General features: G+C 37.9%; 11 protein-coding genes across 11 annotated transcripts; 5 read left to right on the top strand and 6 right to left on the bottom strand.

Moving 5' to 3' along the window:
* Positions 1–184: 184 nt before the first annotated feature.
* TOT_020000617 (uncharacterized protein) lies at positions 185–1,341 on the bottom strand (the record flags this gene model as incomplete). The annotated part of the gene is made up of 8 exons (XM_009692365.1): positions 185–291; positions 394–453; positions 486–562; positions 659–715; positions 785–918; positions 980–1,094; positions 1,145–1,188; positions 1,219–1,341. 8 exons carry the CDS (start codon positions 1,339–1,341, stop codon positions 185–187), a joined length of 717 nt encoding a protein of 238 aa, XP_009690660.1.
* A 518-nt stretch (positions 1,342–1,859) lies between these two features.
* TOT_020001072 (ribosomal RNA assembly protein) lies at positions 1,860–3,778 on the bottom strand (the record flags this gene model as incomplete). Its single annotated transcript, XM_009692364.1, has 6 exons — positions 1,860–2,285; positions 2,484–2,588; positions 2,775–3,137; positions 3,238–3,340; positions 3,506–3,606; positions 3,686–3,778. The coding sequence occupies 6 exons, from the start codon at positions 3,776–3,778 to the stop codon at positions 1,860–1,862; spliced, it is 1,191 nt and encodes a 396-aa protein (XP_009690659.1).
* Positions 3,779–3,820: 42 nt separating this feature from the next.
* Positions 3,821–5,187, bottom strand: TOT_020000615 (serine/threonine protein kinase; the record flags this gene model as incomplete). Its single annotated transcript, XM_009692363.1, has 6 exons — positions 3,821–3,898; positions 4,002–4,267; positions 4,388–4,489; positions 4,582–4,659; positions 4,690–4,812; positions 4,887–5,187. The coding sequence occupies 6 exons, from the start codon at positions 5,185–5,187 to the stop codon at positions 3,821–3,823; spliced, it is 948 nt and encodes a 315-aa protein (XP_009690658.1).
* Positions 5,188–5,480: 293 nt separating this feature from the next.
* TOT_020000614 (uncharacterized protein) lies at positions 5,481–7,680 on the top strand (the record flags this gene model as incomplete). The annotated part of the gene is made up of 2 exons (XM_009692362.1): positions 5,481–7,493; positions 7,516–7,680. The coding sequence occupies 2 exons, from the start codon at positions 5,481–5,483 to the stop codon at positions 7,678–7,680; spliced, it is 2,178 nt and encodes a 725-aa protein (XP_009690657.1).
* A 126-nt stretch (positions 7,681–7,806) lies between these two features.
* TOT_020000613 (conserved hypothetical protein) lies at positions 7,807–14,484 on the bottom strand (the record flags this gene model as incomplete). The annotated part of the gene is made up of 7 exons (XM_009692361.1): positions 7,807–8,372; positions 8,589–8,921; positions 9,003–10,220; positions 10,479–12,047; positions 12,093–12,179; positions 12,363–13,201; positions 13,322–14,484. The coding sequence occupies 7 exons, from the start codon at positions 14,482–14,484 to the stop codon at positions 7,807–7,809; spliced, it is 5,775 nt and encodes a 1,924-aa protein (XP_009690656.1).
* A 282-nt stretch (positions 14,485–14,766) lies between these two features.
* On the top strand, positions 14,767–16,779 carry TOT_020001012 (uncharacterized protein; the record flags this gene model as incomplete). The annotated part of the gene is made up of 7 exons (XM_009692360.1): positions 14,767–15,337; positions 15,457–15,689; positions 15,722–15,836; positions 15,903–16,034; positions 16,161–16,262; positions 16,377–16,486; positions 16,642–16,779. 7 exons carry the CDS (start codon positions 14,767–14,769, stop codon positions 16,777–16,779), a joined length of 1,401 nt encoding a protein of 466 aa, XP_009690655.1.
* A 356-nt stretch (positions 16,780–17,135) lies between these two features.
* On the top strand, positions 17,136–17,850 carry TOT_020001011 (uncharacterized protein; the record flags this gene model as incomplete). The annotated part of the gene is made up of 2 exons (XM_009692359.1): positions 17,136–17,471; positions 17,674–17,850. The coding sequence occupies 2 exons, from the start codon at positions 17,136–17,138 to the stop codon at positions 17,848–17,850; spliced, it is 513 nt and encodes a 170-aa protein (XP_009690654.1).
* Positions 17,851–18,436: 586 nt separating this feature from the next.
* Positions 18,437–19,923, top strand: TOT_020001071 (molecular chaperone; the record flags this gene model as incomplete). The annotated part of the gene is made up of 7 exons (XM_009692358.1): positions 18,437–18,445; positions 18,475–18,597; positions 18,679–18,820; positions 18,911–19,182; positions 19,371–19,453; positions 19,542–19,623; positions 19,696–19,923. The coding sequence occupies 7 exons, from the start codon at positions 18,437–18,439 to the stop codon at positions 19,921–19,923; spliced, it is 939 nt and encodes a 312-aa protein (XP_009690653.1).
* A 194-nt stretch (positions 19,924–20,117) lies between these two features.
* Positions 20,118–20,643, bottom strand: TOT_020000610 (conserved hypothetical protein; the record flags this gene model as incomplete). The annotated part of the gene is made up of 2 exons (XM_009692357.1): positions 20,118–20,399; positions 20,533–20,643. The coding sequence occupies 2 exons, from the start codon at positions 20,641–20,643 to the stop codon at positions 20,118–20,120; spliced, it is 393 nt and encodes a 130-aa protein (XP_009690652.1).
* A 197-nt stretch (positions 20,644–20,840) lies between these two features.
* TOT_020000609 (conserved hypothetical protein) lies at positions 20,841–21,317 on the bottom strand (the record flags this gene model as incomplete). The annotated part of the gene is made up of 3 exons (XM_009692356.1): positions 20,841–20,886; positions 21,035–21,133; positions 21,214–21,317. The coding sequence occupies 3 exons, from the start codon at positions 21,315–21,317 to the stop codon at positions 20,841–20,843; spliced, it is 249 nt and encodes an 82-aa protein (XP_009690651.1).
* Positions 21,318–21,842: 525 nt separating this feature from the next.
* TOT_020000608 (thrombospondin, type I repeat containing protein) lies at positions 21,843–26,635 on the top strand (the record flags this gene model as incomplete). Its single annotated transcript, XM_009692355.1, has 6 exons — positions 21,843–21,993; positions 22,195–22,452; positions 22,551–22,739; positions 22,770–22,823; positions 22,915–26,180; positions 26,270–26,635. 6 exons carry the CDS (start codon positions 21,843–21,845, stop codon positions 26,633–26,635), a joined length of 4,284 nt encoding a protein of 1,427 aa, XP_009690650.1.
* Positions 26,636–26,737: the final 102 nt, after the last annotated feature.

The raw sequence follows: 26,737 nt of genomic DNA, 5'->3' as shown, positions 1-26,737 counted from the left end.
AATCTTTTTAAATATAACTAAAACTACCAAAATGCAAAACATCAGGAGGAATATAATATAGTACCTGTATCATTATCATTATATATTGACGTAGGTTGTTATGTACTGCTAGTCATTGCTGTTATTAGTTACTAAACGGATGCATAAATGCGCAAATACAAATACTCATACATATACGTATAACTTACGTTGTTTTTGGCAATGTAGAGGTACTGCGATCTATGGATCTCAAATTTTGATTAGCCACTCTAGAATCGAATACTACATTTAGCATATTGTTTTCAATATCGTCTGCGTGTGCATTAGTTTAATGAGATCGTATCTGTCGCTAATTAAGATAAGATTCTCGTAGTAACTAGTTTGGTGTAAGGCTACTGTGTATCTCTAAGTTACCTAGTTGATCCCCTTGGTAATCCACCATGTCTCCGATTTCAACATACATATCTTGTATACCTACGGTCGATTTTAAAAGCTTATGCAATTACCGTGCACGGAGGACCTTAGGTCTTTAATCTGCTGCGATCGTTCTTGCAATATATTATTCTCTAAAGGATACTCCACTCTGTATGTTTATTTTAGAAATCGGTAATGTAAATTGAAGTGAATGACTAATTGTACTTTTGTGCTAATTCATATGGTTACAGACTACTAAACTAACATATTTTCAAGTAGCTGCTCCTGCTCCAACTCCATCTTCTCATCCTCGTCCACGTATCTAAACGTTTCATTAGCAAACGAAGCTGTGTTTTCAACGCAGTTGTGGATATTTATCTCTGATGCTTACATGTCGTGCTTGATGTCGGATATTGAATTCGTTAGCGATTTTTGATAATTTACCAGTTTATTTTGCAAATCCTCGAGTTTACTCATGTGCTGCTTAAACTCGTCCAGCAAGCTATCGTACAGTATAAACGACTCCTACATTTGACATTAATCTTGTATCAAGGTTTATTCAGTCCTATTTCCCAATTTGGGGAACAGTTTTCCAAATATTATCTTTACTTACATTCTTTTCTCTCAATTCTTCCGAGTACTCGTACAACGACGTCAGTATATTCGAGGCTTCCTCCTGGATATTTTGAACATCCTTCAGTCTACAAGTTTTTGTTCACGCTCGTCTCGGGTTGCCTAGCTATCCACTTACATTTTCTTCCTCTGGATGTTCGACATTTTATCGTGCGCGGAGCCCTGAGAATCGTGAGTTTAACTCTACCTTACCTCTCTGAGTATGTTCGTCACTGTCATTTTGAAGTCCTGCACTGCCTTTTTTGCCGCGTTGGCCACCCTCGTGTTCCTTGCGGCCATGGCACCCATCGTCGACTTTGCGTATTTTTTAGGCATTTTCTAAGTCATCCGGTCTTTCTGAGATTTATTTTATTATTTTTCTCCAGTATACAAATGCTTTCGACCATTTGTGTATCTGTTCGTGTACTTTCCGTAGATTCGTTTCTTCTATACAACTCCGGCTCAATTGTATTATACAACTTGTCTTTTTTTCTGCCTTAGAACTTTATTTTAGTGTACAATTATATTTTATTTACCTTTATTCCTAAATTTCCTATTTTATTTTACATATCTTTGAGAATACTCTGAGTTAAGTGACTAAGATCTTACGTATGGGGGATTTATTACTTATTTTTGACAAAAAGTCACAGTTATCATTTACACATAAAATCATAAATTTTCTAAAATATAATTCGACTACCCCTAATAACTTTAGCCTAATTTGGTTTTACACATAAATTTGTAACCTTAATAACTTTTCGTTGAAACTATGTGATATACTCTATGCCTATTTCTACTATCTGACTGCACATATGTTCATAATTTTAGTCACATTATTTGAGAATTAGTGTTGTTCATATGAAATAATCCTTCTTTTCTTTACTTTTAGGCATTTTACTACTAAATATCGGCACCTCCTTCTTACTTTTTTCACTTTCGTCTTCTTTATTTTTATCCCTTTCTTTAATTTTTTCGATCTCCTTACTTACTCCTTCTCCTTCTTTTTTACTTGTCTTCAACTCCTTATTCTTATCTACTTTCTTACTTTCCTTTTTACTTGAACTCCTATCCACTTCTATTCCACTACCTTTACTTTCGTTAGCATTATCTTCTTTATTTTGTTGATATTTTGAATCATATATTTCTTCTCTCTTCTTTTTCTTTTCCATATGTTTCTGTTTTTGTTTTTCCCGGCGTTCAAATTCACGTTTTCTCTTACGTTCCTCTTCCATCATAAAGTACTCTCCTGTCTCCAGTAAAATATCTTCCTTCCTCGGCGTCTATATTTTTTAATTTTTTAGTTATGCATTAATGATTTGTGATTATTTGTATGTATTTATCTTTATGACTCTTTTTATTTAACTACCTTCTAACGTTTGTGGTTATTGATACTAATACCATAGCTATCTATCAATATTACTGTCGGTCCTTGTTATTAATATAACTGTTATAAACTCTATACTTAACACATAATTTACCTGAACTGGCAACAATAGTGTGGGTGATTTCTTCTTAACTATCTTCGTCTTCTTTCTTTTTACACATCTCTTCTTAAATTGCGGTAAGAATCTCTCCCAGTTTTCCTAATAATATTAATTTAACATTTATAATACTTCACTGATTACAATACCAAAATAACTAATTCCATTATTGATTCTATCACTGATTATATCTATTATATTATCATTGATGATAGTTAATCGTTTGTTATATGGTAACTAAACACTAATTAAATAGTAATTGTTTGCTAAAATTTCTATTAGATGTACGTTTTTCAGTTTTTCGTCCTTCTGCAACTCCCTTTTTATCATCAGCTCCTTTATGTGATACACTGGGTGTATGTTTTTCATGCAGTCCTCCACTATTCTTCTTGCTACCTTGATCCCTTGAATTGGACCTACTATTGACACTGTTTGTCCCTGTGTTAAAATGTAGCATCCTGTCAGTAGCTCGAGTGCTTTCAGTGTTGATCCTCCTGGGCCTACTAATCTCTGTCTCCTCTTTACAAATTTATCCTTATTTCTCAAAATTCCTCCTATTTTTACAATGTCGCAAAACACTCCGTCGTCCAACACCTTCCTTGCTTGTGGAAATGGCACACTTCTCGCCAACAGCTTTATCATATCTCTCGCCTACAAAATTATAAATTACTCTTGTGTTAGCTGCAAATAAATGTATTCTATTTCTCCTTTATGATTCCACCAATCTTAAAGACTGACTAACTGTACGAACCTTAATGATTATGTATGGATCCCATGTTTTAGATGATGTTATAACTGCCATTGAGCCTTCTAACAGATCCAACTCGCACTTTATGTGATATTGAGACAGGCACCTGTATATTATTTCTATCCACTTGATATGATAACAATATTCTATCTTATTAGTTTAGTATTCGGCAACTAATATTGGCACACTGATAATGTTATAATTTAATTAATCAAATCTCAGTTTATTCAGTTGACTCGTGAATATTCATAATAATTTGTGTAGTTTTTACTTTTTTACATCTCCCCAAACCGACTGTATGTATTTTTCTCTGTACTTTGGAAACAAAACCGAAAATGAGCTCTCCTCCACCAAAGAAGGCTCGTTATCCTCCTATATTCCCGTCATGAGTTTATATTTTCGTGATAATCATTGTAGTATCATCTTTAATAAACAGTTATTCTTATTTTACCTGCGTAAATGGCTCTATTTTCCAGTGGTCGATTGTTTCGTCGTCCCATGGCTTATCCTTGCGATATTTGCGATTCTTATTCTCAACTTCCATTATGGGACTTATATTTAAGTGTATATGTGTGAATGGACTAAATTACAATAATGATTTTTTGTTTTTTAAACAAAATAGTCGTGCTACCTCATAATCGACATCGCCTAGGGAAGGATGGTTCTAAAATGATTCATTATTGACATTCTACTTAGTTTTGGCTACTTTTCCCAGTATTCCTTATCAATTTAATTATTCAATTAACTAATGTGTGCATAAGTCCTACCAGGGCCTCCTTTGGCTTCATCCTCACGTTCGGATCGTTTTCCAAAATTCTTCCGAGCAAATCTACGAAGCCTTCGTCCCATTCCTCGCCTCTTTCTTCGCAACTCCTCTTTAATGCCTCAATTTCCTTCTTGAAATTAAAGTTTTGTATTTCCTCCATTGACTCGTACATCGACTTGTTAGGGCTGAACGGGAACCTTCTGAAGTACAAGATCCACAGCGTTACTCCCAGCGCCCACATGTCAATGGCGCTTCCGTCCTTTTCGTCTACAAGACTCTTATGGGCTCTAATTTGCCTTGTTTAGCTACTGTGCTATCTCAACATCCCTATCTAGTTAATGTGTAGTTTCTTAATAGCTCATTCTGGCTATTTGGACTACGTGATACCGTTGTTTAATTCAAAAACCTCTGGCGCCAGGTAGTAGTATGAGCCTTTGGAGCCTCTAACCTTTCCATCTTTCGTCATGATATCTGACTCTCCAAAGTCGCCTAATTTAAGTTAATAAACCGGGAAATTAATGTTTGTTTGTTTAATCAAACATATGGTAAACACTAATATGCATTCTGATCATAAACTTTACCTAGTTTCGACCTCCCCTGTTTATTCATGAATATATTGCTAGGCTTTACGTCTCGGTGTGCAACATTGATCGTGGCCACTAACAACGGTCAATTGCCGATAAACCTACGGTACTGCAGCGCTTGAAGCATGTCCTTTGCGATACACTTTACGACTCCTTTTGGAAACTCAGCGATCGGCACGTCAAAACTCTCCAGGTCCATTAGGCTTCCGCACTCGGCAAAGTCGAAAACTGTTGTATAATGATGTGCGACTAAGTGAATTGGTGCTAAATTTAGTCTAAGATATTCTAATTTCTTCTTTTACCTAGTTCTATCTCTTCTTCTATAATCGGAACTTCCTTCGACAGGTCTATACCAAATACTGCGTGGCACTTTATGCAAGAATCATCGTCTACCATGAGTTGAATTTCCAGGGAACGCTTAAAGTCCTCCAGCCAGTCCTTCCTGACCAGTTTTCCTTGTCGGTTTGTGTAACATTTAGTTTTTTCCAGCTCACTTTTGTAAAAACGCTTTACTGCATACTTATTCCCCTTGGAATCACGCGATATGAACACATCGTTACATTTTCCGTAGTGGACGTGCTTAATTATCTCAAATTTAGACATAACTTCTCAGTTTACTTTACAGGCTGTTGTTCTGATACCATTAAACCCTTTTTATCCAAAATTTGAGAATCCTAGCTGGACTGAGGTAAGGAATCTCGGCACCTCACATTCGCTTTCACCGCATTCCTTGTTTAACCTTAATTCCCATGTAGGTCTATTTTTGACTCTTTGTCATGCTTGAGGCTCACCTTTGAGTCCTTACGGCAAACCATTGTGTTACACATCGTGTAACACAATGTATAATATTAGTTATATGTAACTATATATTAAATTCATGATTAATTGATTCGAAAATGAAGTTAATTAATAGTGTTGTAACTTTTTTGTTTATTTCTTTGGTCCGTTTTGCCTCCTCTTCCTCCTTTGACTTCTCTTCCATTGGAGAGGCTGGCCTCTCCGCTGTGAAAAAGAATGTTGCCAAGGCCACTCAATTTGCTCTCAATTACACTGTTTTCAATAAAACGCTCACCTTCAAGGACATTAACGACTTTAATTCTGGCGAGGACAATGTTCTCAGGTACACTCTTCCTCCGGGCAGTGCCCTGAAGGTGTTCTGCGGCAACGAGCACACTCGCAAGAGCGGGTTGATCACTCTTTACCCTCCCGACTTGACTACTCACACTCTTGCTCCTATGTCCAAGGGCGGAATCCAGGACAGTTTGGGTCGCGTGATGAAGAACTTTGACGTGTTCAGGAGTGACCGCACTCTGGTTCACTCTGCTCCTGAGTGGTTCGGCGGAAGCTACATGTTTCAGCACCCGTACTCCTCGACCATTGTCTCAAGGGACCCCGAGTTCACGCTGAACTTTGCGTGTGTGTACAAACTACTGTCCGAGGACGCCTCTGCTGCCTCAGAAGCTGGAGAGAGCGCCCAGAAGGACGTTCTCTACAGGTGGGTTGAAATCAAGTTCACCGACGTGCTCCCGATCAGCTACGGGTGCGGAACCGGCAACTACCCCCTGTTCAGCAACCTTAGTGCTGTTAAAAACTTGCTCAGTCCCAACGGCCCTCCTCAGCAAACCTCAACCATGTGCGAGATTGAGCCCGAGCCCGGAATGATCGTCGGACTTTACTGCGCAGACGACCAGACTTTCGACGACAAGTCCTGTTTCGTGGACAGAAAAAAGATGACTTACTACGACCCCGAGTTCAAGCACACCAATAGGCCTGGCAGGCTTCACCTGTACAAGATTCCGGACACTGGACTTGTCACTGACCTCCCGTTCAGCTGCAAGTGCAGGGACGAGAAGGGGAACGTGACCTCCGAGCTCAAGGTCGTGAAGCGCACTGAGCACCTCTGCGACTTCACGCGCGTCTTCGAGAACCTGAGGCCCCGCCAGACAATTCCGCTTCAGCTCTGCAGGCACAACCTGCACCCTGGAGAGAGCCTTCGCCTCATAGCCCCCCCGAACAACAGCGTGGTTAACATGATGGGCTTGAAGCGCTTCTCCATCATTGAGCCCACCGAATTGAGGTACTTGACCTACATTCAGGCCCTGGGCTCCAGGCGCGACGTGCTCGCCAACCTCCGGGACATCATGATCACCACCGGCTTCTCCGTTGAAAAGGTGCATGCCACTGACCGACTTGAGTACGTGTTCAAGTACGAGAAGGACGCCATTCTCGTCCAAACGACCGAGGTCACTGGGCTCAACTACTACTGGACCCTGATGAACAGTCCGAACGCCGACCGTCAGCACGTTAAAAGCCCTTCTCAGGAGGGCCACATCAACGGAGTCATTAACATAGGCCTCGTGCCCACCGACCCCTACACAATTGGCTGTGGGACGAGGAACGAGTTTTTCATTCACGAGTTCGTGGACTTCGAGACCAGCTCCGAGAACGATAAGGTGATCTCCAAGTGCACTGTCGACGCGAACAAGGGCCCGATCGGCTTCTACTGTCCCAGCCCCTACCTGCTCGAGCCTAGAGGCTGTTTCAACTCTGTGATTGTCGAAAGGACCGGTGAGGACGGCGAGACCACCACCCACGTGCGTCCCCTCAAGTCCGTCTTGAAGAACGCCAGGGCTTCTCGCTCCTCCCACCTCGTCCTGCTTGAGGTGTACAAGAACTTCACTCGCAGGCCTGGCGACGAGTCCGACGACGAGTCTGACGACGAAGACAGCCGCCACTCGTCCTTTGGCTCAGACTTTGACGCCCTCGTCTGCAAGTGCGTTGACGTCAGGGGCAACGTTATGTCCACGATTAAGGTTTTAAACCCGAACAAGGAGATTCCGGAGTCACTTAGGAAGGATTATGAAGAGAGAACCAAAAAATCCCTTAAAACCATTTTTAACTTAACTAAAGTCCACTAATTTTAATTACAAGGAACAAGTCATACTTGCTATTGTACCAAATTTACGATCGACAGCTTCAGTGGCGTCTGTGTTCCTGCTCGTATCCATACATAAACTTACATGTACATGTGTGCTTGTAACTAGGTTCGTGATTAGGCAAGTAGTTAGAATCCGTATGCAGGCAGGTAATAAGTAGACTAATTTGTTAGTTGGAATATAACAATCGGCTAATGGCTAGCAGAACTGATAAAAAATGTAACAGTTGTGGAGAGTAAAACTTGAGCAAAGAGTGTGTAAAAGGGTACGATTAAACAAATTTGAGTCACAGAGTTAATCTACTCAGCAGTTTGATAAAAACTCTGTTTTCTCTGTTCAACCTGACGGTTGACTTGAGTGCTGCGATATAGTTGTCCAGGTAAAGCCCCTTGAACAACGATAGGTGCTTTTTCCGCAAATTGGCGAGTATTTTGACCACCTTGTACATCTGAGTCTCTCCATCTAGCAGTGAGCTCATCAGCAGTCTGTTTACCCTTCCGGCCATTTCCCTCGCGTCCTCTTCGCTCAGGTGCGACATGTTGCTCTTCAGCACGAGTCTGTCGAGCTCAGTCACTCTTCTGTCCGTTTCCACCTGTTTGCGGTCTCTCTTTTGGCCAACTGTGTTAAACAAGCTGATGATGTGTATCATTTCATCGAGGTCCCTGTTGACTCTTATGTGGTAGAGAATGTACTTCAGGTCTGCGTCGGTGTTGACTCTGTTTATGATCTTAATCATCTTCGTCAGCAGAGGCTCATCTCTGTTCACTGCCAGCCTACACAGCACCAACTTAACCACGTTGTTCATGCTGACGTGCACGGTGTCAAATTCATACTTCCTCCTTTTACTGGGAGCTGATGACGATGGAGCGGCATATCTTTTGTTTGAGCCACCAGTAGTTGCACTGGCACCAGTGGTACTGGTTATGGCAGTTGCATTAGTAGTTGCATTAGTAGTTGCATTGGGAGTTGCACCAGCAGTCGCACCATTGGAATCAGTTACACTGACAGTCGTACTAGTACTAGTAGTTGCATAAGTGGCACTGGCAGTTGTACTGTTGACAGTGGCACAACTGCTAGTTGGTCCCTGTGAATAGTACTGAATCAGCAGCAACTTGTACACGTAGCCCATCAGATACTCCAAATCGTACTTATAGTAGTCTGGCATCATCAGGGAGCACATTATTTCGTTCTTGTTTACTTCTTCCGACCCGTTCAACCTACTGCTGAACGCCGTCAGCTTCGATATCAGTATATCGTCTTCAGTCAGTGAGTGCTTATAGCTACTGCCAATGTTAGCATTTTCGTGGAGTAGAAGTGCGTCAACTACACTGTTGTAGTAGTAGCTATTACTACACTCGAGTGAGTTTATCAAATCCTCGTCCAGGTCAGTATTACCACTTACTCTAGTAACAGACGTTGTTGTGGTTGTGGTTGTGGTTGTGGTTGTTGTGGCAGTGGATGTACTATTCGTTGTGGTATTACTCCTTGAACTGCCACTGCCATCATCAGCAGTAACATTCACGCCATTTTCAGTGGCGACACCATCAACATAAACAGTAACAGAATCAACTTCTACCTCATGATCGCTATCGTTTCCAACATTGCGACTACTGCTATCATTTCCAACATTGCCACTACTGCTATCATTATCATGGTCATTATAACTATTAGTAGCCGTACTATTACCTCTATAATCCAGGACCTCCTCCACTTCCATAATTTTGTTGCACCGTGTAAACTCTTCCAACTCCACCTGTCTGCTTGAGTGATTGCAATGTCCTGAGAATCTGTAGGCATCTACTGTAGTTCTATTGGCATCTAATATTCCATTGTCCTCTTCATCGTAACCGCTGGCTCCATTGTCCTCTTTGTTGTGATTGTAAAGTGTTAAATTCAGCCGCAGTTGTCCTAAGTCTCCTCCCTTAAACGTCTTGAACACCAGTGCTTTGTTGTATATCAACCAGTTGTTCAAATATCCGTGGCAGTCCCTATCGTCCCTAGCTTCAACATCGTCGGCATCTTCGTGATTCCCATTTACGCTGCCACACGCGCAGTTGTACGTATTATAACCACTGCAATGACTGTGATTGTGCGTATTATAACCACTTCCACATTTACCGTTGTACTGATTGCTAGAATTCCCATATGGCCCATTGCATAGATTGCCATTGCTGTTATTACAATCCCTGTGTATACTGCAGCCACCAACCACCTTACCATCCAAACAGTCAACTTTTAGTCTTTTCTCAATATTTGACGAGTAGTGCACTAGCTTAAAGTGGTTTATATCCAGCAGCTTCAGATAGAATTCCAAATCATCCGACGGCTCCCTCACCCTCACTTTTTGCCTCTTCTTGTCCAACTTGTTCGATACTCGAATGATTTTATACACTATCTGCTTTATCATCACATCGTCCTTGTTGTTCGTGCACTTATAGATGTCCTTGAGCAGCACGTAATATCTTCCCAGTGCCCTCTTCCTTTTATCTTTATCCATCTTCCTCGTGTCCTCGTGCTTCAGACTATAGAACATGAAATACAGTATCTTCAGGGCCACCTTGTACAGCTTCGTTTCTATTGAGTACCCCAAGTAGTAGTACTTCCTTCTCAATATCAACTCACACTTTTCCATAAACCAGTCCGAGTATAATATTTCTGCCATCACTTTTCTATGCTTCCTATTGCTCCTCTCCGCATCAACTTTTGATTCTATATCATTATCATCATCATCATCATGGTCTTCTTCGCCTTCTTGTTCTTTTCGTTCGGATTCTTGTTCGGATTCCTGTTCTTTTCGTCCGGATTCTTGTTCGGATTCCTGTTGTTCTTTGTTTTCTTTTGTTGTTTTTGTTTTTTCCTGTTGTTCTTTTGTTTCTTTGCTTTCTTCTACTACTTTACACCTTCTTCTTATGTACACATATAACAGTTCCATTAATAAGTACAACAGTGTAAAGTTACAGGTAAAGTACGTGCAATTGTTTCTACACTGTTTTAGTCTTTGCAGATTACTTACTAGCAGTTTAAACGTCCGCTTATTGTTAATTATAAGTTCCTGCAACTCCGTATTGTTATTCACCAATATCATAAACAGTATCAGTTTCCTAGTAGACTCCCTCCTTGCATCTCCTCTCGGGCTATTGTTCCCATTTGACGTACTACCAATACTAATACCATCACTCTTGTTTGCACCAGGGACACCAATAGCGTTGTCGCCAATATTATTCGCGTGACTCGTGCCTGTACTACTTTTCACAGTACCTTCTCTTTTAAGCTCTATTTCGCTCTTAATTTCATGGTTTTCTTCACCCAAAATGAGTCCTATGCTCAAAAGATGCATCAACTGTCTGGACATTGTTTTATGCTTATTCATTACGTAATCTGACAACAGTCCCAAATCATACGATTCTTCTCTACATGGCTTCAGTATGTTTTTTATCTTCTTATACGACTTATCTGTTTCTATCAGCTTAACTACATAGCAATAGACATAATCTAACAGACTGTTTTCTGTATCCATATTCATTCCCTTATCCATTTCCTTTAAATCTAACGTTTCCGTTTCCTTCATACTACCAATTTTACTCAGCACATTCTCTATATTTGACAACAATATGTTCGTTCTACCTTCGCAGGTGTTAACGTCGTACACATTGCTATGACTATTGTCACTGGTATGTTTGTTACTACTCTTACTACTTGTATGGTTGTGACTACTCTTACCACTCGTTATAGTACTCCTTTTCTTCTTATTGCTGGTCTGACCATCACCTCTACTTTCTGCCACCAACTTAGATATGCTCTGCGCCAGCCCTTTGTATATCTCCAACCTCTTATTTTCCACTGCAGTACTCCCACTTATCACGCTATCCCTCGTGGTAAAGTAGTCTAATGGTGACTGTAGGTGATTCACCACGTTCAGTACTTGCATCTTCAGGTACTCTCTTGTTTCCGCGTCCTTCACGTAGTATATCAATATCTTATTCACGTATTGTGTAAACGACTTCAGGTTATCTCCTACCAACACTCTACTTTTGTTTTTCTCCCCTGCCACTGCCACTTTATCCTTGTCAACTGATTTCTTCTCTACTGCTACTTTATCCTTAATCACTGACTTATTTCTATCCGTTTCTCCTGTGCCCTCGTTGTACTCTACTAAATCCCTCCTCAGTAGCTGCAACTCTGCATACTTGCTATCAAAGAGTCCAACAAAGTTAACGTAGTAGTCATTGCATGATACACACCTGTAGTACTTCAAATTCACATCAAATGACTCCGGATACTTCGAAACTTGTAGCAGTATCTCAAAAAACAGCTTCATGTATATGTTTCCCTGAAAATATCCGTTGAGTATGCAGTTGAGGCACTTGTACTGCTGTATGAAGACTCCGCTTGCTTGAGCCCCCTTCACTTCCCTCAGTGGGTACAGCAACTGCAGGTTACTCTTTATTATTATATTGTACATCACTATGATAACGTTTGATAGGAACACGCTGTTTACGTTCTTCACGTACTGTTCCATCTTCCCCTCTCCATGAACATTTTCCGGCTGCGTCTTACTGGTCTCATTGGAACCGTCTCCTGTGGTTGCTAATACATTCGATAGTATCAATTTTAGATAACGCCTCAACTTATTGTTGTATTGTTGTAACAGCTTATTCTCTAGTGGTCTAATCGTGCTCCTATTATGATCCTTTTCTCTCAAAGCAGAAATATGTCCTAAATTATCACCATTTGGGCCACTGGCACTGGCACTGCCACTAGCATTGGTTTTGTTACCGTTATTATTGTCATTAGCATCACCCTCGTTATTGTCATTAGCATCGCCGTCATCATTCCCGGCACCAAATTCTTCACTCGATTCCTCTGAGTGGTACGTAAGTATTGCGTTAACCAGCACGTAGCGTGCCAGCAGTAACTTGAGGCACTTGTAGTGTAGGTTGCTTATGACTAGACTGTCGTTTATCCCTAGTTGGTACACGCAACTCATCAGATTCATGTCTATTTTCACTCTCTTCAACGCCTCTTCATCTTCCAAACTTACTGATCCGTGTTCATTTTTCAGCGATATGATCTCCCTATCCACTGCGTGTGCCGACTTATTTTTAAGAAATCCCAGCAGGTACCTACTCACCAGTGTGTAATTCTCCGATACTTTCGCTATTTTAAACAGCTTCAGCGGGTCGTACACTCCTTTCAGGCCTCCGAAATTCGATCTGTACAATAGTTCTAGCCAATTCCCCAGTGCTTCCAATTCATACTTCCCTCTCTCCTCCTCACTGCTCTTAATCGTTGCTGGGTTTAAATTGATTATCGTCTTTATGTCCGGCAACGCGTCGCTGCTTTGATTCGTGTCCATGATCTTTATGAAGAGTTGAAACACGTTGTTCAGCAGACTCATGCTCTTGCTCGAGAGAAGCGAGTTCAGCGTGCCCTTCGTCACGTATTCCGGCAGGTCGAATCCTCTGCTCAGGTACTTCACCATTATCTCAACTATGACCGCGTGACTGCTCGCACTTCCTACGTTAATTTGATTAACGTACTGCTTATACACATTCCCGTTGATTCTATACAGTCCGTCCAACTCTTTGCTAATGAACCACAAGTCATACTTAAGAAGCAGGGTCACTATCATGCTGTCTTCCACATTTCCGTTAAGCACCAGTATAAACTCCCGAAGTATCCTCTTTACCACTCTGGCAACTGCACTCGCATCAATGCGTGTGCTGTCCGCTTCTACGTTAATGACCCCTTCGTCTGCCTTTTGTCCGTTCAGGCCAACGCCACTGCTCCCGCTTGAGGACCCATCTTTTGCATAATCGTACAATCTGCTCTTCGCCACTTTCATTCCCAGTTTTTGAAGCTGCAGCATGCTGTTGTTTACGTTGTTAATCAGGTACTCCATCGACTTCTTCTCGGCTGCTTCGTTTGAGTGACTCTGGAAGCACCTGCTCAGGTAACACACGCCCAGGTGTGCTAGTGCTACCTGCGTCACCCAGTGCTCGTGTTTGAAGTGGCTGAATACCAGGTGTACCAGGTCCTTCTGCAGCCTGACCCCCTTAATTCCCAAGAGCAGTATTATTGCCAGCTTAATCTTCCCGTTACTGTAGTACAGGTCCTCCTTCTCACTCTCCGACTCCCCTTCCAATGACTCAGTTGGGCTAGCCCTTTTACCGTTACGGTTCGTCCCCGCGCCTACTTCACCTTCCTCGCTCTCTTCCCTCGTCAAGAGTGACTTAAGCGAACTAAGTGTTCTTCTCAGACTCACTTCCATTCCATTCAAGTTCAACATGTTCCTACTTAAACCTTTCTCTTCATCCTCCGGTGATTCAAAAAGTGACAAAAATGCTTTGTAGATTGTGAAATTGACATCTGGGTGTGTTGTCACGTGGCACTTGTTTAAATACTTAATAAGGTTAAAGTTACTTAGGAATCTGCTCAAATACTCAAGGTTCAGCCTCTTGACGCACTCGAAGATTAACTTCAACGTGTAATTTATGATAACGTCGTCGTTCACGAATATGGAATCCATGGCTTTGCTGAACAAGTTAAGTATGTTTTTAGCCAGATTTAGCTCATTTCCTGCTTCTTTGAATGGGCTAAACGTCATGTTCGTGCTGTACACTCTCTTTTCTAGTATAAACAATAACATACTTATGGCCCTGGTCTTCGTCTGTGTGTCGTCTATTTTTAACAGTTCCAACAGCTCCGTGCAGTTTGGCGATTCTAACAGGTACAAAAGTGCCAGATTCTTGTCATTTTGAAAGGGTTTATATAGTACATACTCGACTTCCTTTTCCAACTCCTTCAGTTTGCTCAGCTCCTTTTCTAGGTTCAACTTATCCAATTTGACCTTCTTAAAAGACTTGTTTATGTGCCGTTTAAGTCGATATTCTGGACATAGATCGTCTAGATCGTTTCTAACAATGAAGGAGGCTATTTTTAATCCACTCATGGATCCTTCCATCTTACTATTTCGGTTAACACATTCCTGTTGATAAGTTTAAGTAGTTAAAGTGATGAAAAGGTTTAGACTAAATTAAATATAATATTATTAGTGCACATTTGTTTTTTTATGGAAATGTGTGTGAAATTTACTAAATATAATACAACTAAATGAAAATACAGAATGATGATTCCCTATATTACACCATTAATTGGATCTTTAATAGTTTATTTAAACATGATTCTTAATAGATTTTTGTTTTCCTAATCTATAATGAAAAGAATAAATAAATAAAGACTAAGAATGATTGACGAAGAGAGGAGTTTAATAAAATCTTGGGAATCCTGTAAATGTGTAAAAAAGTCTGGCGCCCGGCTAGAATGTAAAAGATATGAGAAGGAATTGGAGCCTCTGGAGTGGTCTCTTTTAAAAAGCTTCTCAATCCTAGAGGTAGAAAATAGTGAGAGGTTGAAAAGGCTAAAAAAGTTCGCAGAACTATGCAAAACCGGTAACGCCTGTTATTCAATCGAAGAGACAGTAGAGAATCAATTTACCAGAGAATCGATAATATTTAGAGCTAATGAAACCTCTTTGGACAGTTCTACGACTTCCAAAGATGGATCAGAAGTAAAAGGTTCGGACCCAAAAGCAAAGACAATGCTCAGCAGAGGATTGCTTGACAGGATCCTTGACACGAAAAAAAAACTAGTATTCCCAGCAAACTCGTTTTCAGCTCAGATTCAAAAGGACGTTTTGGCCTTAAACTTTCTGCAAACCATGGAAAATATTGGATCGTGTATGAAAATACCAATAGTTATTCCATACAACAGAGTGTCAGATCTGGTATATTTGTACCAATTGGATGTGATTCAAGGTAGTAAATAGGCACGGTGTGTGTATATAGGTATAATATCAGTAAGATGGTTTAGTTAATTTAGGCAATGTGTGTTGGTGTAAATTTAGTTGAGTTAGCGTAAATTAACGAAAGTACAGACGAAACCATGTGGTCGCCGTACGTAGAAAGTGAATTTATGAGAACGTTGTTCTCCCACGGGTTCATTACAATCGCAGTAAAAGCGAACCTGATGGGAGTTGAAAAGGTGATACTGTTGCCGAAGATGCATGACCTGAGGTGTTGCATGAAGCCGCAGGATATAATAGTGACAAGGAAGGTTAAAAGAATATCAAGAAAGTTGAAAATAACAATAAACACAAGTTTTCAAGAGGTAAATAAGAAAAGGTGTTCATAAAAACATAGGTAATCAAGGGGATATCAGATAGCCACGGAGAAGACTGGATGTACCCTGAAATGCAACTGGAGTTTATGAAGATGCACTACCTGAACGGAATGTATAAAACAAATGAACGAAAGTGTACAGTACCAAAGAGCCAAAAGGAATCAAAAAATGTAAATAATAAAACAGCTCAAACAGATAAAGGGTCGAACGGCACTAATAAAATGGAATCGAAAACTGATCATGAAAACAATGAAACTTTTCAGAAAAATGAAAAGACAGTAGTGTCAGTAGAAGTATGGCACGAGGATAAGTTGGTAGCAGGAGAGATTGGATGTAAGTAAATTGAATAGAACAGTTAAAAATTAGGATTAGGTGTTAAAATTAAGTAGAAACTTATGTGTGAGGCCAAATGATAGCCGTTGAGTGTGTTATTTCTAAGGTAATTAATGTATGTTGCAGTCGTTAACGGGTCTATGTATACTAGCATAAGCGGGTTCCATAGAATGAACAACGCGGGGAATTTTCAATTGGTAGCCCTGGCAGCTATTTTGTATTTCAATGGTTGGAGATATACGTAGCATATAGGAATCTTAGATACATTACAGATAACGTAATTCAGTTTGTAACCAGTTATAAAGCGTAACTATTATGGGATTTTGAAATAAAAACGAATAGGCTTTAAGCTGTGGGACTTGGGAATGGAAATTCCATATAAAATAGACATGGGAGCAAAGACAGTGCCACGCAGAAAATTCATAAAGCAGTTAAATGAATTAAAAAACACAGTAAGACTCTAAATATGTGTGAGACTAAGAAGTGTACAAGTAATGATTAGTGTTAACTATGATAAAAGCTATGAGAAATAGACTATGAGTATAAGTGTATAAAGTGCATATGTAGTTAGTTTTCGTAGATATGCAGGATGATAAAGAACATTTAGAAAGTAAAGTTTGAAATACCGGCGAAATATGCTGGGAAAAGCAACGGAGAAGAGTTGATTTCAGACTTCTTGAAAGCAGTAGGTGGTGATAAAGTGGCAGCTGGCGGGCCTAATAAGCCTGGTAGCGGCCAAAAGTAGCTAATGAAACGAACGAAGTTGTAAAATATTGAAGGTGTGTAAGGGCGTCCAACGCCAATGTAAATTGTTTTTTGTATATGTACCAAGGAGTAATGAGTATATGTGTTAGGTAGAAAGTGTTTAGTGTAACATATAATGGAATGTAAGGTATATCTGCCAGATCTGTTGTGTAAAATAAGGGAGAGGCTGAAGTGGAGAGGATGTGATGCTGTATTGAGAAAGTAGTGTAAATAGTTATAATTATTTGTATAAATAAACTAAAAATCGAATGATAAATTAATTGTTTATTAATATATAGTAGTTTTAAATGAGGAGGAAGTGGAAATAATTTGTAAAATTCACAAATAGCCTGTAAAATGAGTAGAATTAGAGTGCTGGACAATTTGAAGGAAATGATCCTGGACGTGTTAGATTGGTACAAATACGCAACGCTGAAGCAGCAGCACCTTACCATGATGTTTACAGGAGGAGTTCTAGGATTGGTTACGGGCAGAATTCAGCGAAAACGACGCATAAAGGCTGGCGAATTCAGTAAAGACTTTGAAATTGTGGGCTATAATGTGAAAAATGAATCGGAGTTTGAAAGGAACTGGACAAAGTTGGCGAGACTGGCACAAAAACAGCCTGGATACAAGTATACGAAACTGTACAAGGCTGTGTATATGGACAAGTCGCCAGTCCATTATTTTAAGGTACACTTCAGATATATCATTTAATTAGCTACTTGACCGATTTTGTTAATTGTGTATAGTTAATTTGTGTGCTATTTTAAGTGTTTTGAGGGGTGTTAGTTGATAAAAACTCCACACATCTAGCTGGCCGCGCCATGGCAGCCTTCTACTAGTTACTGGAAACATATACGACTACTTATGGCGAAAATAAAAATAAATTTAGTTGAGGTTGTGGAGAAACAAAGATGATATGATTAAGTTCAGAAATTCGCCTGAATACCAGGAGCTTAGGAAAAAAATCGACGATAATGCCACGGAGGTCCAGTTTGGAACTACGAGTGTAGTTTTGGACGACTCCATTAGAAGGGAAATACCTTACACGAATTTTTATATTTGGTAGCCCATTGTACCCGTAATTTTGCAAGATCGACCGTCAGCTTGCAGCACTGTTTTAGCTTCTAATTCCTCTTATAATTTAACTGTAAATATAGTTCAACTTAATTATCTATTGTATTTCAGTTGTCTAGTGCGTATTTGTGTTAATATAGAGCTAATATACCTAAAACGTAGATGAGCAGGCGGGTGTGTAGATGAATGTGGAGTATTGACTCTAAACATGAGTTTGAAGTTTTAAATATCACTAAGTGCATGTTGATTACCATTAACTCCTATAGAAAATAGAAAGTTAGTCAATTCAGACTAAAAAGAATTCAAAGCTAAAAGTTAAAGTAACGTGACAAAATCAGTTTAATACAAAATAAACTCAAGTATTTAAAAGTGAATATTTAAATTTCATAAATTTAACTTCAATTAAAATTTAAATTCTGAAATTAAAAGGATAATAAAATTCAGAAGATAATAATTTAACAACGGAGTGTACCTTGGGCACTACGACTTGACATTTTAAATTTATTATCATTTAGATTAATTGTAGCCTAATTTCATGTAGTTTATTGGATTTATTAATGTTTTAAATTTTGTACAAAATGGGAAAGGTATGTTCATATAAGTTAACAAGATTTAGGACTATTATTCTATTTTGGGAGTTAAGCGAGGATGTAACGACTCTGAACTGAAAAAGGCATACAGAAAATTGGCGATGCAATGGCATCCTGATAAACACCAGGATCCAAATTCGAAGAAGAAGGTTAGTTATTAAGTCAATTTACATCAGTATGTCGAAGCACGACTTATTGACGCCTTATTTGCTAATTTAATGTTTTATTAGGCTGAGGAGATGTTTAAGAACGTATCTGAGGCCTACGACGTGTTATCGGATCCAGAAAAACGTAGAATTTACGATCAATTCGGAGAGGAAGGCCTGAAGGGAACCGCAGGCCCTGAACAAGGAGGTTCTCACACCTACGTCTGTACGTTCAACTACATTAGTTATGTAATTAGCAGCTAGTTGTGTTGTGGCAGTTATCAGGCATCTAACGCCGCTAATCGCAAATTCGTAGATACTGGAGTCGACCCTAGTGAGCTGTTCCGTAAAATATTCGGATCGGATCGTGGCTTCCCCTTCGGAGGATTCGAAGACATAAGTGGCTTTAACGACGGGTTCCACATGCAGCAGGAAAAGCAAAAGAGCCCAAACTATGAGTTGGAGCTGCCGCTCACTCTAGAGGAACTGTATAGCGGCACGTTTAAAAAGATGAAGGTTACGCGCAAACGCTTCAATGGAAACAGTCAATACAAAGAGGAGCACACGCTAAAGATAGATATTAAACCAGTATGAACGTAGATAAATAACTATAGTAGCTATTTTTATACTAGGTATCACTTACGTGAATATAAAGTAGTGACTAGTGGTATGGTTAGTAGTAGGTAGTGATTAGTGGTATGGGTAGTAGTAGGTAGTGACTTGGTGGTGGTTTCTAATACTTCCGATTGACAACAGCAGTTAATAACAATCTTCAGGGATGGAAAGATGGAACAAAGTTGACGTTTACAGGAGAAGGAGACCAGCAGTCCCCAATGGCATATCCAGGCGATCTCATATTGTAGGTTTTTACCACGTGTAATCAGATATATACGAAATATTAGCATACTAATGCAATGTATGACGATTGAAAAACAATAATTGTGTAGTATAATAAAGACTAAAAAACATTCTCGATTCATACGTGACGGAAATAATTTAATTTACAAATTTACTGTGCCTCTAGTTAAGGTGAGTGGATTACCCAGTATGTGCAGACCAGTATCACTTATCACACATATAAAATAATAAAATAACGCATAGGCTTTGACCGGTTTTAATGCTGTTCTTACCACTTTGGACAATCGCAGACTTACGGTTAGAGTTACTGAAGTAGTTTCACATAAGTCAAAGAAGGTTATTTCGAGAGAAGGGATGCCGCTGTCAAAAAATCCAAGCGAAAAGGGGGACTTAATTCTAGAATTTGATGTAATATTCCCCGAAACACTCACCACAGAACAGAAGAACACCTTGTTATCAGTCTTGTCCTAATTTTTTTCACATTTGTACTACACCTTATTTATATTTCATAACCCTTTTAATCGTGTAAAATCGAGTATCTACACTGTAGAGTTGTAACACACATATATATATATGTATACATGTATGTATGAGTATTCTTCACACGTGCGACTGTGGAAAAATATATTTAAAATAAAATACTGAATGGTAGAATGAATAAAAAATTAAAAGTTGCATATTCTATTGTATTCCATAGAGGCGTCGGTCATGTGATTCTCGTTTAAAGGCGGTAGACTCGTAGGCTCCTTAGGCTTAAATCGGTCCTTGAAGTTAAAGGTGAACCAGAAGTTGGTCTTCAAAGGCCTAAAAACTAAGTCGGCTGCAAGGCCAGTAACCAGGCCCCAAAACAGAAATAGACGAACACATTCTACTCTTTTAGCAAATTCCTGGTAACTATACGAGGGTCTATAGAAAAAACGTTTCGCCTCCTCCCAGGCTGATTCAATCTGTATATCAATTAGTCAGAGTTAGTGTCAGAGTTAAAGTCAAAGTTAAAAAATTAAGGGAATTAACTAATGAAATACAAAAGTAAATAGAATAGGGGAAAATATTTAAAGTCTTTTAGCAGTATCAACTTACATTGTCCACGTTATTCCCCTGTGGAGCCTGACCTAGTCTACGAATCTGGTCGTGACTGAACCTTTTTGGGAATTGTTGTGGGATTCTGAAAAGTCCGTTAAAAAGTCTCATTTATTTGTAACTGTGCGATCTATAAAATGTGTCAAAAGATGTTTAAACTGGTTAGTATAAATCCCCACCACGTTGTTTTTCAGAGTCTGTTTTAAAATTAAATCTGCTACACATTGACTAAATACAAATATCATGAGTTAGAATATTATTGTACAGTGTATGTGTGTAGAAATACAGGCGATGAGAATAAATTAAAGTCACTTGGGAGTCCTTTTGAGTAAATTCAGGGAATTAGCGACAAAACTACAGAATATATATCCGTTTGTATCATTTATACATAAGTGCAATAATTAAATTTAAATAAACTGGTATGTGATTTTTAATGAATTTTAAATACGTACATATACTACGTATTAATCTGTGAAATAATTGAAAAGCTATAAAGTAGTACCTGGACCAGAATCCTGGGAATAAAACGGGTCTATTCGCTCCGAAGTTTCCTTCAGGATTAGGCGGTAAGAACTTTTCAATAGATAATCTTCTGTAAAACCTGCAAACTATCATTCCCAATATCAAAAGAATACTGATAACAAATGATAATCAAATCAATATTGTATATATTTGTGGTACCACTCTCTTCTTCGTCTCCAGTTTCCACAAAGTTGATCGAAAAAAATAATGTTTGTCCTCTGTTTTATTTTTGATTTACTTCGTTTATTTTTAGGAACCGCCATATAAATATTAAAGAAGATTCCATAGAATATAATTGAGTATTTGTCATGAAAAATATAATAATTTGTTTTAAAGTGGTTTTAAATAGAATATAAGGTTAAATAAAAAAAGTGTGTAATAATTAATATTGGGAGGTTGCGTAAATAATAAGGTTGATTTATTCATTATACAGTTATCACAATCGGTTTAACTTAGTAAATTATACCTGCTTACAATGTGTTTTATATAACTAAAGATTCGAAATCAGATTGTTTTATTTGAACACATATTCAAATTCCCTTAGATTCCTTGTTAATTACTCACATACCACTTGTTCATGACTCATCCTTGTCACATTCCTTCCAATATTCTTATTCGACTTATTATAGTACCTTTTAATATAATATATTTGGTCTATAATTTAGTATATATATTAAATGTGTAAATATATATGGAAAAATGAGAATATATTTCTTGGAATTCATGTTTTTGTTTATTTATTTTATAGTACAGTATGAGTTAAACAATAAGTATATAAACGTCTCCCAATGTTACAATATTCGATCTCCAGTAAAGAAAACCAAGGGCAGCACTTTGGAGTTAGTTTTAAAACAATTAAGTTTCGTAGGTCCTTAAAAAGAAGTTTAGCCGCTGCATCAAGTAAAGATAGAGCTCTTTCGCAAACAATGCCGCCCAAAAGTTAATATTTAATATATGCACTAAAAAACATTCTATTATACGTTTACTACTTTATATAAGCTTCATCCCCTTTAAGATTTTCTGTAAATTCTAGATAGAATGATATGATGTACATGAATTAATATATACAAAAATCATTAAATGAATTAGGTATCGCAGAAACTGATAAAGGTTAAAGCTTAAAATAATATAGTTGATTAGATGAAGTCGAAGAATCTGTCCCAGACAAAATTTACACAATACATTCAACCGAGTTACCTAGATTTAGCTGTCCAGCTGGCCATTATATAGGAATTGTAAACTCTTACATTACCTGTAATTCCAAAGATTTTGATGTTTTTGAAGAAACATGGTCAATTTGTAGAAATAAAACTAACTGTGTGCTAGATGTTTCTGTTTATAAAAATTGTACCGACAAGAAACCAAAGTTCAAATATCTCCAATACAGTTGTTTTAAAAGTTAATCTTTATTCAGATAATTAGTATTCTCACTAGTAATATTTAACGTAATATCAATTAGCGACACACACTAGTATGGATATAATTGATTTGATTAGTACAAGCATTCGACTGTGGACTATTTTACCCTTATGATCAAAAGGATGAAGAGTTTTGTTTGTCACTTTGCAGATATTACATGAGGGACTGTACCGCCAAATATGATCAAGTTCCTAGAGAATATTTTATACAGTGTTTGGAGAAGATGTTCTTCAGGAATGTGTCGAGCCAATGTGGATTTCTACCAAGTTATTTAAAATAATAATGATGATGTTTAGATAGCATAGACCCTGAACATGCCTCCTTCTCATGGAACAAGTATATGAAGAAAAGTATTACGTTTACTTAGTATACCGTTAACTATTGTATTTGAGTTAAACTTATGCATATAGTTACTTAATGTTTTATTTTAAATTTGAGTAGAATATTACCATGATAATCCGAATGTGACGAACAAGAAATGGAAAACTCGGAATTTTAAAAATGAAATAGAAAATCCAGTCGTTTTTACAGCAATACCACAAGACTATGGAAGCAACTTAAAGGTTTTGGTTAAAAATGTCACAAATGTCAACTTTAAGGTTAGGTTTCTGTTCATGGAATGTGATAAAAAATGTTTTGAAAAGGATGGTGAAGTTAGTGAAAAGGTGGAATACCTTGCGGTTAGTCATGGAAACCATTCGAGTGATATGAAAAACCAGATTATTGTAGGTTCCATACAATCAGAAACAAACAATATTGTTAAATTGCCGTTGGACCCTAGTTTGGAATGGGTTGTAATTACACAGATACAGAATGATAGCCTGAGAACAACATCAGATGTTTTGCCAGTGATTTACACATCGTTAATGCATTATAACAAAAGATATTTTGTAGATTTTTATGTAAATTCTAAGCCTGAAGTGAAAAGCGTGGTTCTGGGTTATTTGGCAATTTCAAAAAATGAATTAAACTCAAGTTCACTCTACCAAACTGAGCTAAAGTACTTACAGGTTGAGTCTAGAAATTTGGATAAAGTTGCAGTCAACATCAGTTTGGGATTTAATTTCGATCATAAATCTATGTTTGGAATAACTACCTATGAATCCACTTTGGTGACTGACGTTAGGCAGAGTGTTAATGATTTGTATACAGCTGGCGCAATAAGGAGTCCATACAGTAGTATCATGAAAAGATATAATATTCAAGTTGGTTTCCGCTGGATAGCAAAAACCAGGGGTATAAGTAAGGGCCCTAGGTTGGACGTTTTGTTTGTCGAAAAATCTAATTTTACAACCATAAAACAAATTTGTATGTTTACACGTCGTTTGAACTACAGAAGTAAGCGCAGTTGCTACAGCGAGTGCATTAGCAGTTTGTATTTGCGTGAGTGTTTAATTGGAGAAATTGGCGAATTCTTGAATTGCTATAAAGAAAGATCCCAAAACTGCGAAATCATAGAGTTAGAAGGCCTGAATGAATTTATAAACGAAAATAAAGACTCTATTTTGAGTTATTATAGCAATAAAGCTGGTAAAAAACCAGTTGATGACACAGCAAAGGTTGAAACGAAAAAAGAGGATGAGAAAAAACCAGAAGAAACCTTACCTGTAGAAGAGATTGTAAATGATGAAATTCCGCATTTGCCTGAAATATATTCAGAGTGGAGTAGTTGGAGTAAGTGCAGTAGTGTGTGTGATGACGGAATAAATAAGGCTTACGAATCTAGAACAAGGCTAATATACGCTGAATCTAATAAAGATTATGAGTCAGAAATAATGGAGAAGAGAGATTGCACAGACTTAGTCGAGTGTGATAAGTTGTGCTATTATCGTAACTATAATGAAACAAAAGAAAATGGTGAAGATGATCAGGACGCTGGAAATGATAGCCAGACTGAAACTCCAAAAAAGATGTATTTCTTTATTTGGAACCCTGATTGTAAAATGAAGCCTGAAGACTTAAATATCAAAAGAAAGTTGACTGAGACACAATTGAGTGTGGAAAATAAAATAGATTACAGTAAGGAGTGCGACAGTGACTATAATTGGTCAGCCTGTGACGCTCCATGCGAGTCAGATTTACAAACAAGGGAGCCCCAAAGGCATCTGTTAATAAATATTAAGTGCGAAAGTAATGTAAAAAGGTGTGAAAATCTAAAGAAATGTGTATTTTCAAATTCCAATGACCCTAAACAAACTAGCATTGCCAGTTATGCTGATATTGTAAATAAATATGAAAATGAAATGTGTTTATTATACAACAGCTTATATGACGATTCGACGAAGAGTTGGACAAATAATGGTAGTTGCAAGTGTCCAAAAGGTACCGTCCCTTGTAACAGCAATGAAATATACTTTAACAAAAACAACCAACACATATTAAATGACAATTACAGTTACATTAGCAGCCTTAACGAAACCAGGTTATTTACCGACGTCAGTAAATATAGAAATAGAAGCATAAATAAAATACAGAAGTACATTTCACTGTCTGACAACGAGAGGATAGTAATGCCTTTTAAGTATGTAAAAGTGTTAACATATGATAAATTTGCCAGCGATGAAAAATTAGCTAACTTTTGTTCAACTGGAAATATCCATTTTGAAAAAATACCAGACAATTTACTACTGATAAATTGTAACAATATATATAGTGAACCAGATACTAGTGTTAGCAATGTAAGCGGTAGCCAACCAGGATATGCTATAACCACTGATGATTGTAAAAATGTTTGTAAACAGGTTGAAAAAAGATGTATGAATATGCATAATAAATTGGACCAAAAGGAACTAGTTGAGTGTTTTATCGATAAAATCAGCAGAAAAACAAACCTATTAGAACAATCTAAAACGTTAGAGGCCATTAAATTAGTTGATAATGATGACAAACTAGTTGGAGAATTGTGCACACTAAATAAATCAAACAATCGGTGTAAGGAATTGGCAACAAATGCAGTATATGACTGTAAAAATAGACAGCATCATAGAAATGTTAATATCAAAACTAGGCAGTGTATATTGGATCATTATAGTTCATCTAGACCAAGCAAAAGTGTCCAAAACTGTAAATTTAAAAGGAGAAAAGTAATTGGAAGTGGCCTAATATTTTGTAAGCACATTAAATGTAATTATACAAAATACTCTGAATGGTTCCAAAACACTGTTAAACACAGCCCTGTAGCTGACAAAAATAATAATACAAATATTGCCTCAAATGGAAATAAAATAAATCTATTTAATTCAGTTAAACTTCAAATTGTAAACGATTTAATGAAAAGAGGTATTAAAAGTGGAATAACTAACGATGTTATAAATGAAATTGTTAAAGGATTGAATGTAAACATAAAAATTAGGATTAGATACAGAAACCAAACCAATGATGATCCTTACTGTAACGAAATACATCAGCTTATACAAATTTTAACATCGCCCATCATTGACAATCTGGAGAATGTGTCTTCGTTTGTTGATACATCTGGTACCAAAAGCCGCTGGAATAACTTCAGCAATAGATCGTCAATTATTATCAGTGAATCGGACCACATGGAAAGCTTAGTTGCGAAACCCTCGGGAGTTGATATAATGAAAGGAAAAGATTTGAGTGTTACTGAATCATCCAGTAAAATTTTTAACAAGGACATGATCAACAGAAATTGCAACATATACTTGGGACAGAAACAATTGCAAAATACGAAACTGATCATACAAGTTAATTGACTACGCAGCTACTAGTTTTCTCTACTAGAAATTATTTAAGTACATGTGCAAGTGTATGAGCTACTCAATGATTACTTTAGACGAACAGATGTAGCTGCCCATCGAACACTCACGCGTGTAGCATTGAAGAGTCGCTGAACAGCAAGCGTTGGATCAAGCTGCTAGATCTAGTCTGCTTAAACAAAATGAGATCAATTTTATTTTCAAACTCAGGCAATTTCTACAGATTTTCCTGCTTGTCCAAAAGCTTCATTAAGGAGGACTTTGAGTCTATCAAGCAACTCTGCAATGAGGACGACGAGATGACCTTTATCAGCTGTTATGGAGAGCCTACGTTGATTGAAGTGTACATCGTGGCGACGCTTATGGGAATTATAGGTGTTATATCAAGTATACTGTTGATTATTTACATCAGTAAAAGAAGAAGTTTGATCAAATTCCGCTAACTTTCTTTTCATCGTTTGCACGGTTTATGTTAACATAGACGGTTGTCCTTCTCAATGACAACCAATTAGTTATCTGTCAGTATGTACTAGACTTATTTTATC

This window comes from Theileria orientalis, chromosome 2, assembly GCF_000740895.1.
Source record: "Theileria orientalis strain Shintoku DNA, chromosome 2, complete genome".
In the NCBI taxonomy this organism is placed as follows: Eukaryota; Apicomplexa; class Aconoidasida; order Piroplasmida; family Theileriidae; genus Theileria; species Theileria orientalis.
This window is presented reverse-complemented; position numbering and strand designations above follow the sequence as displayed.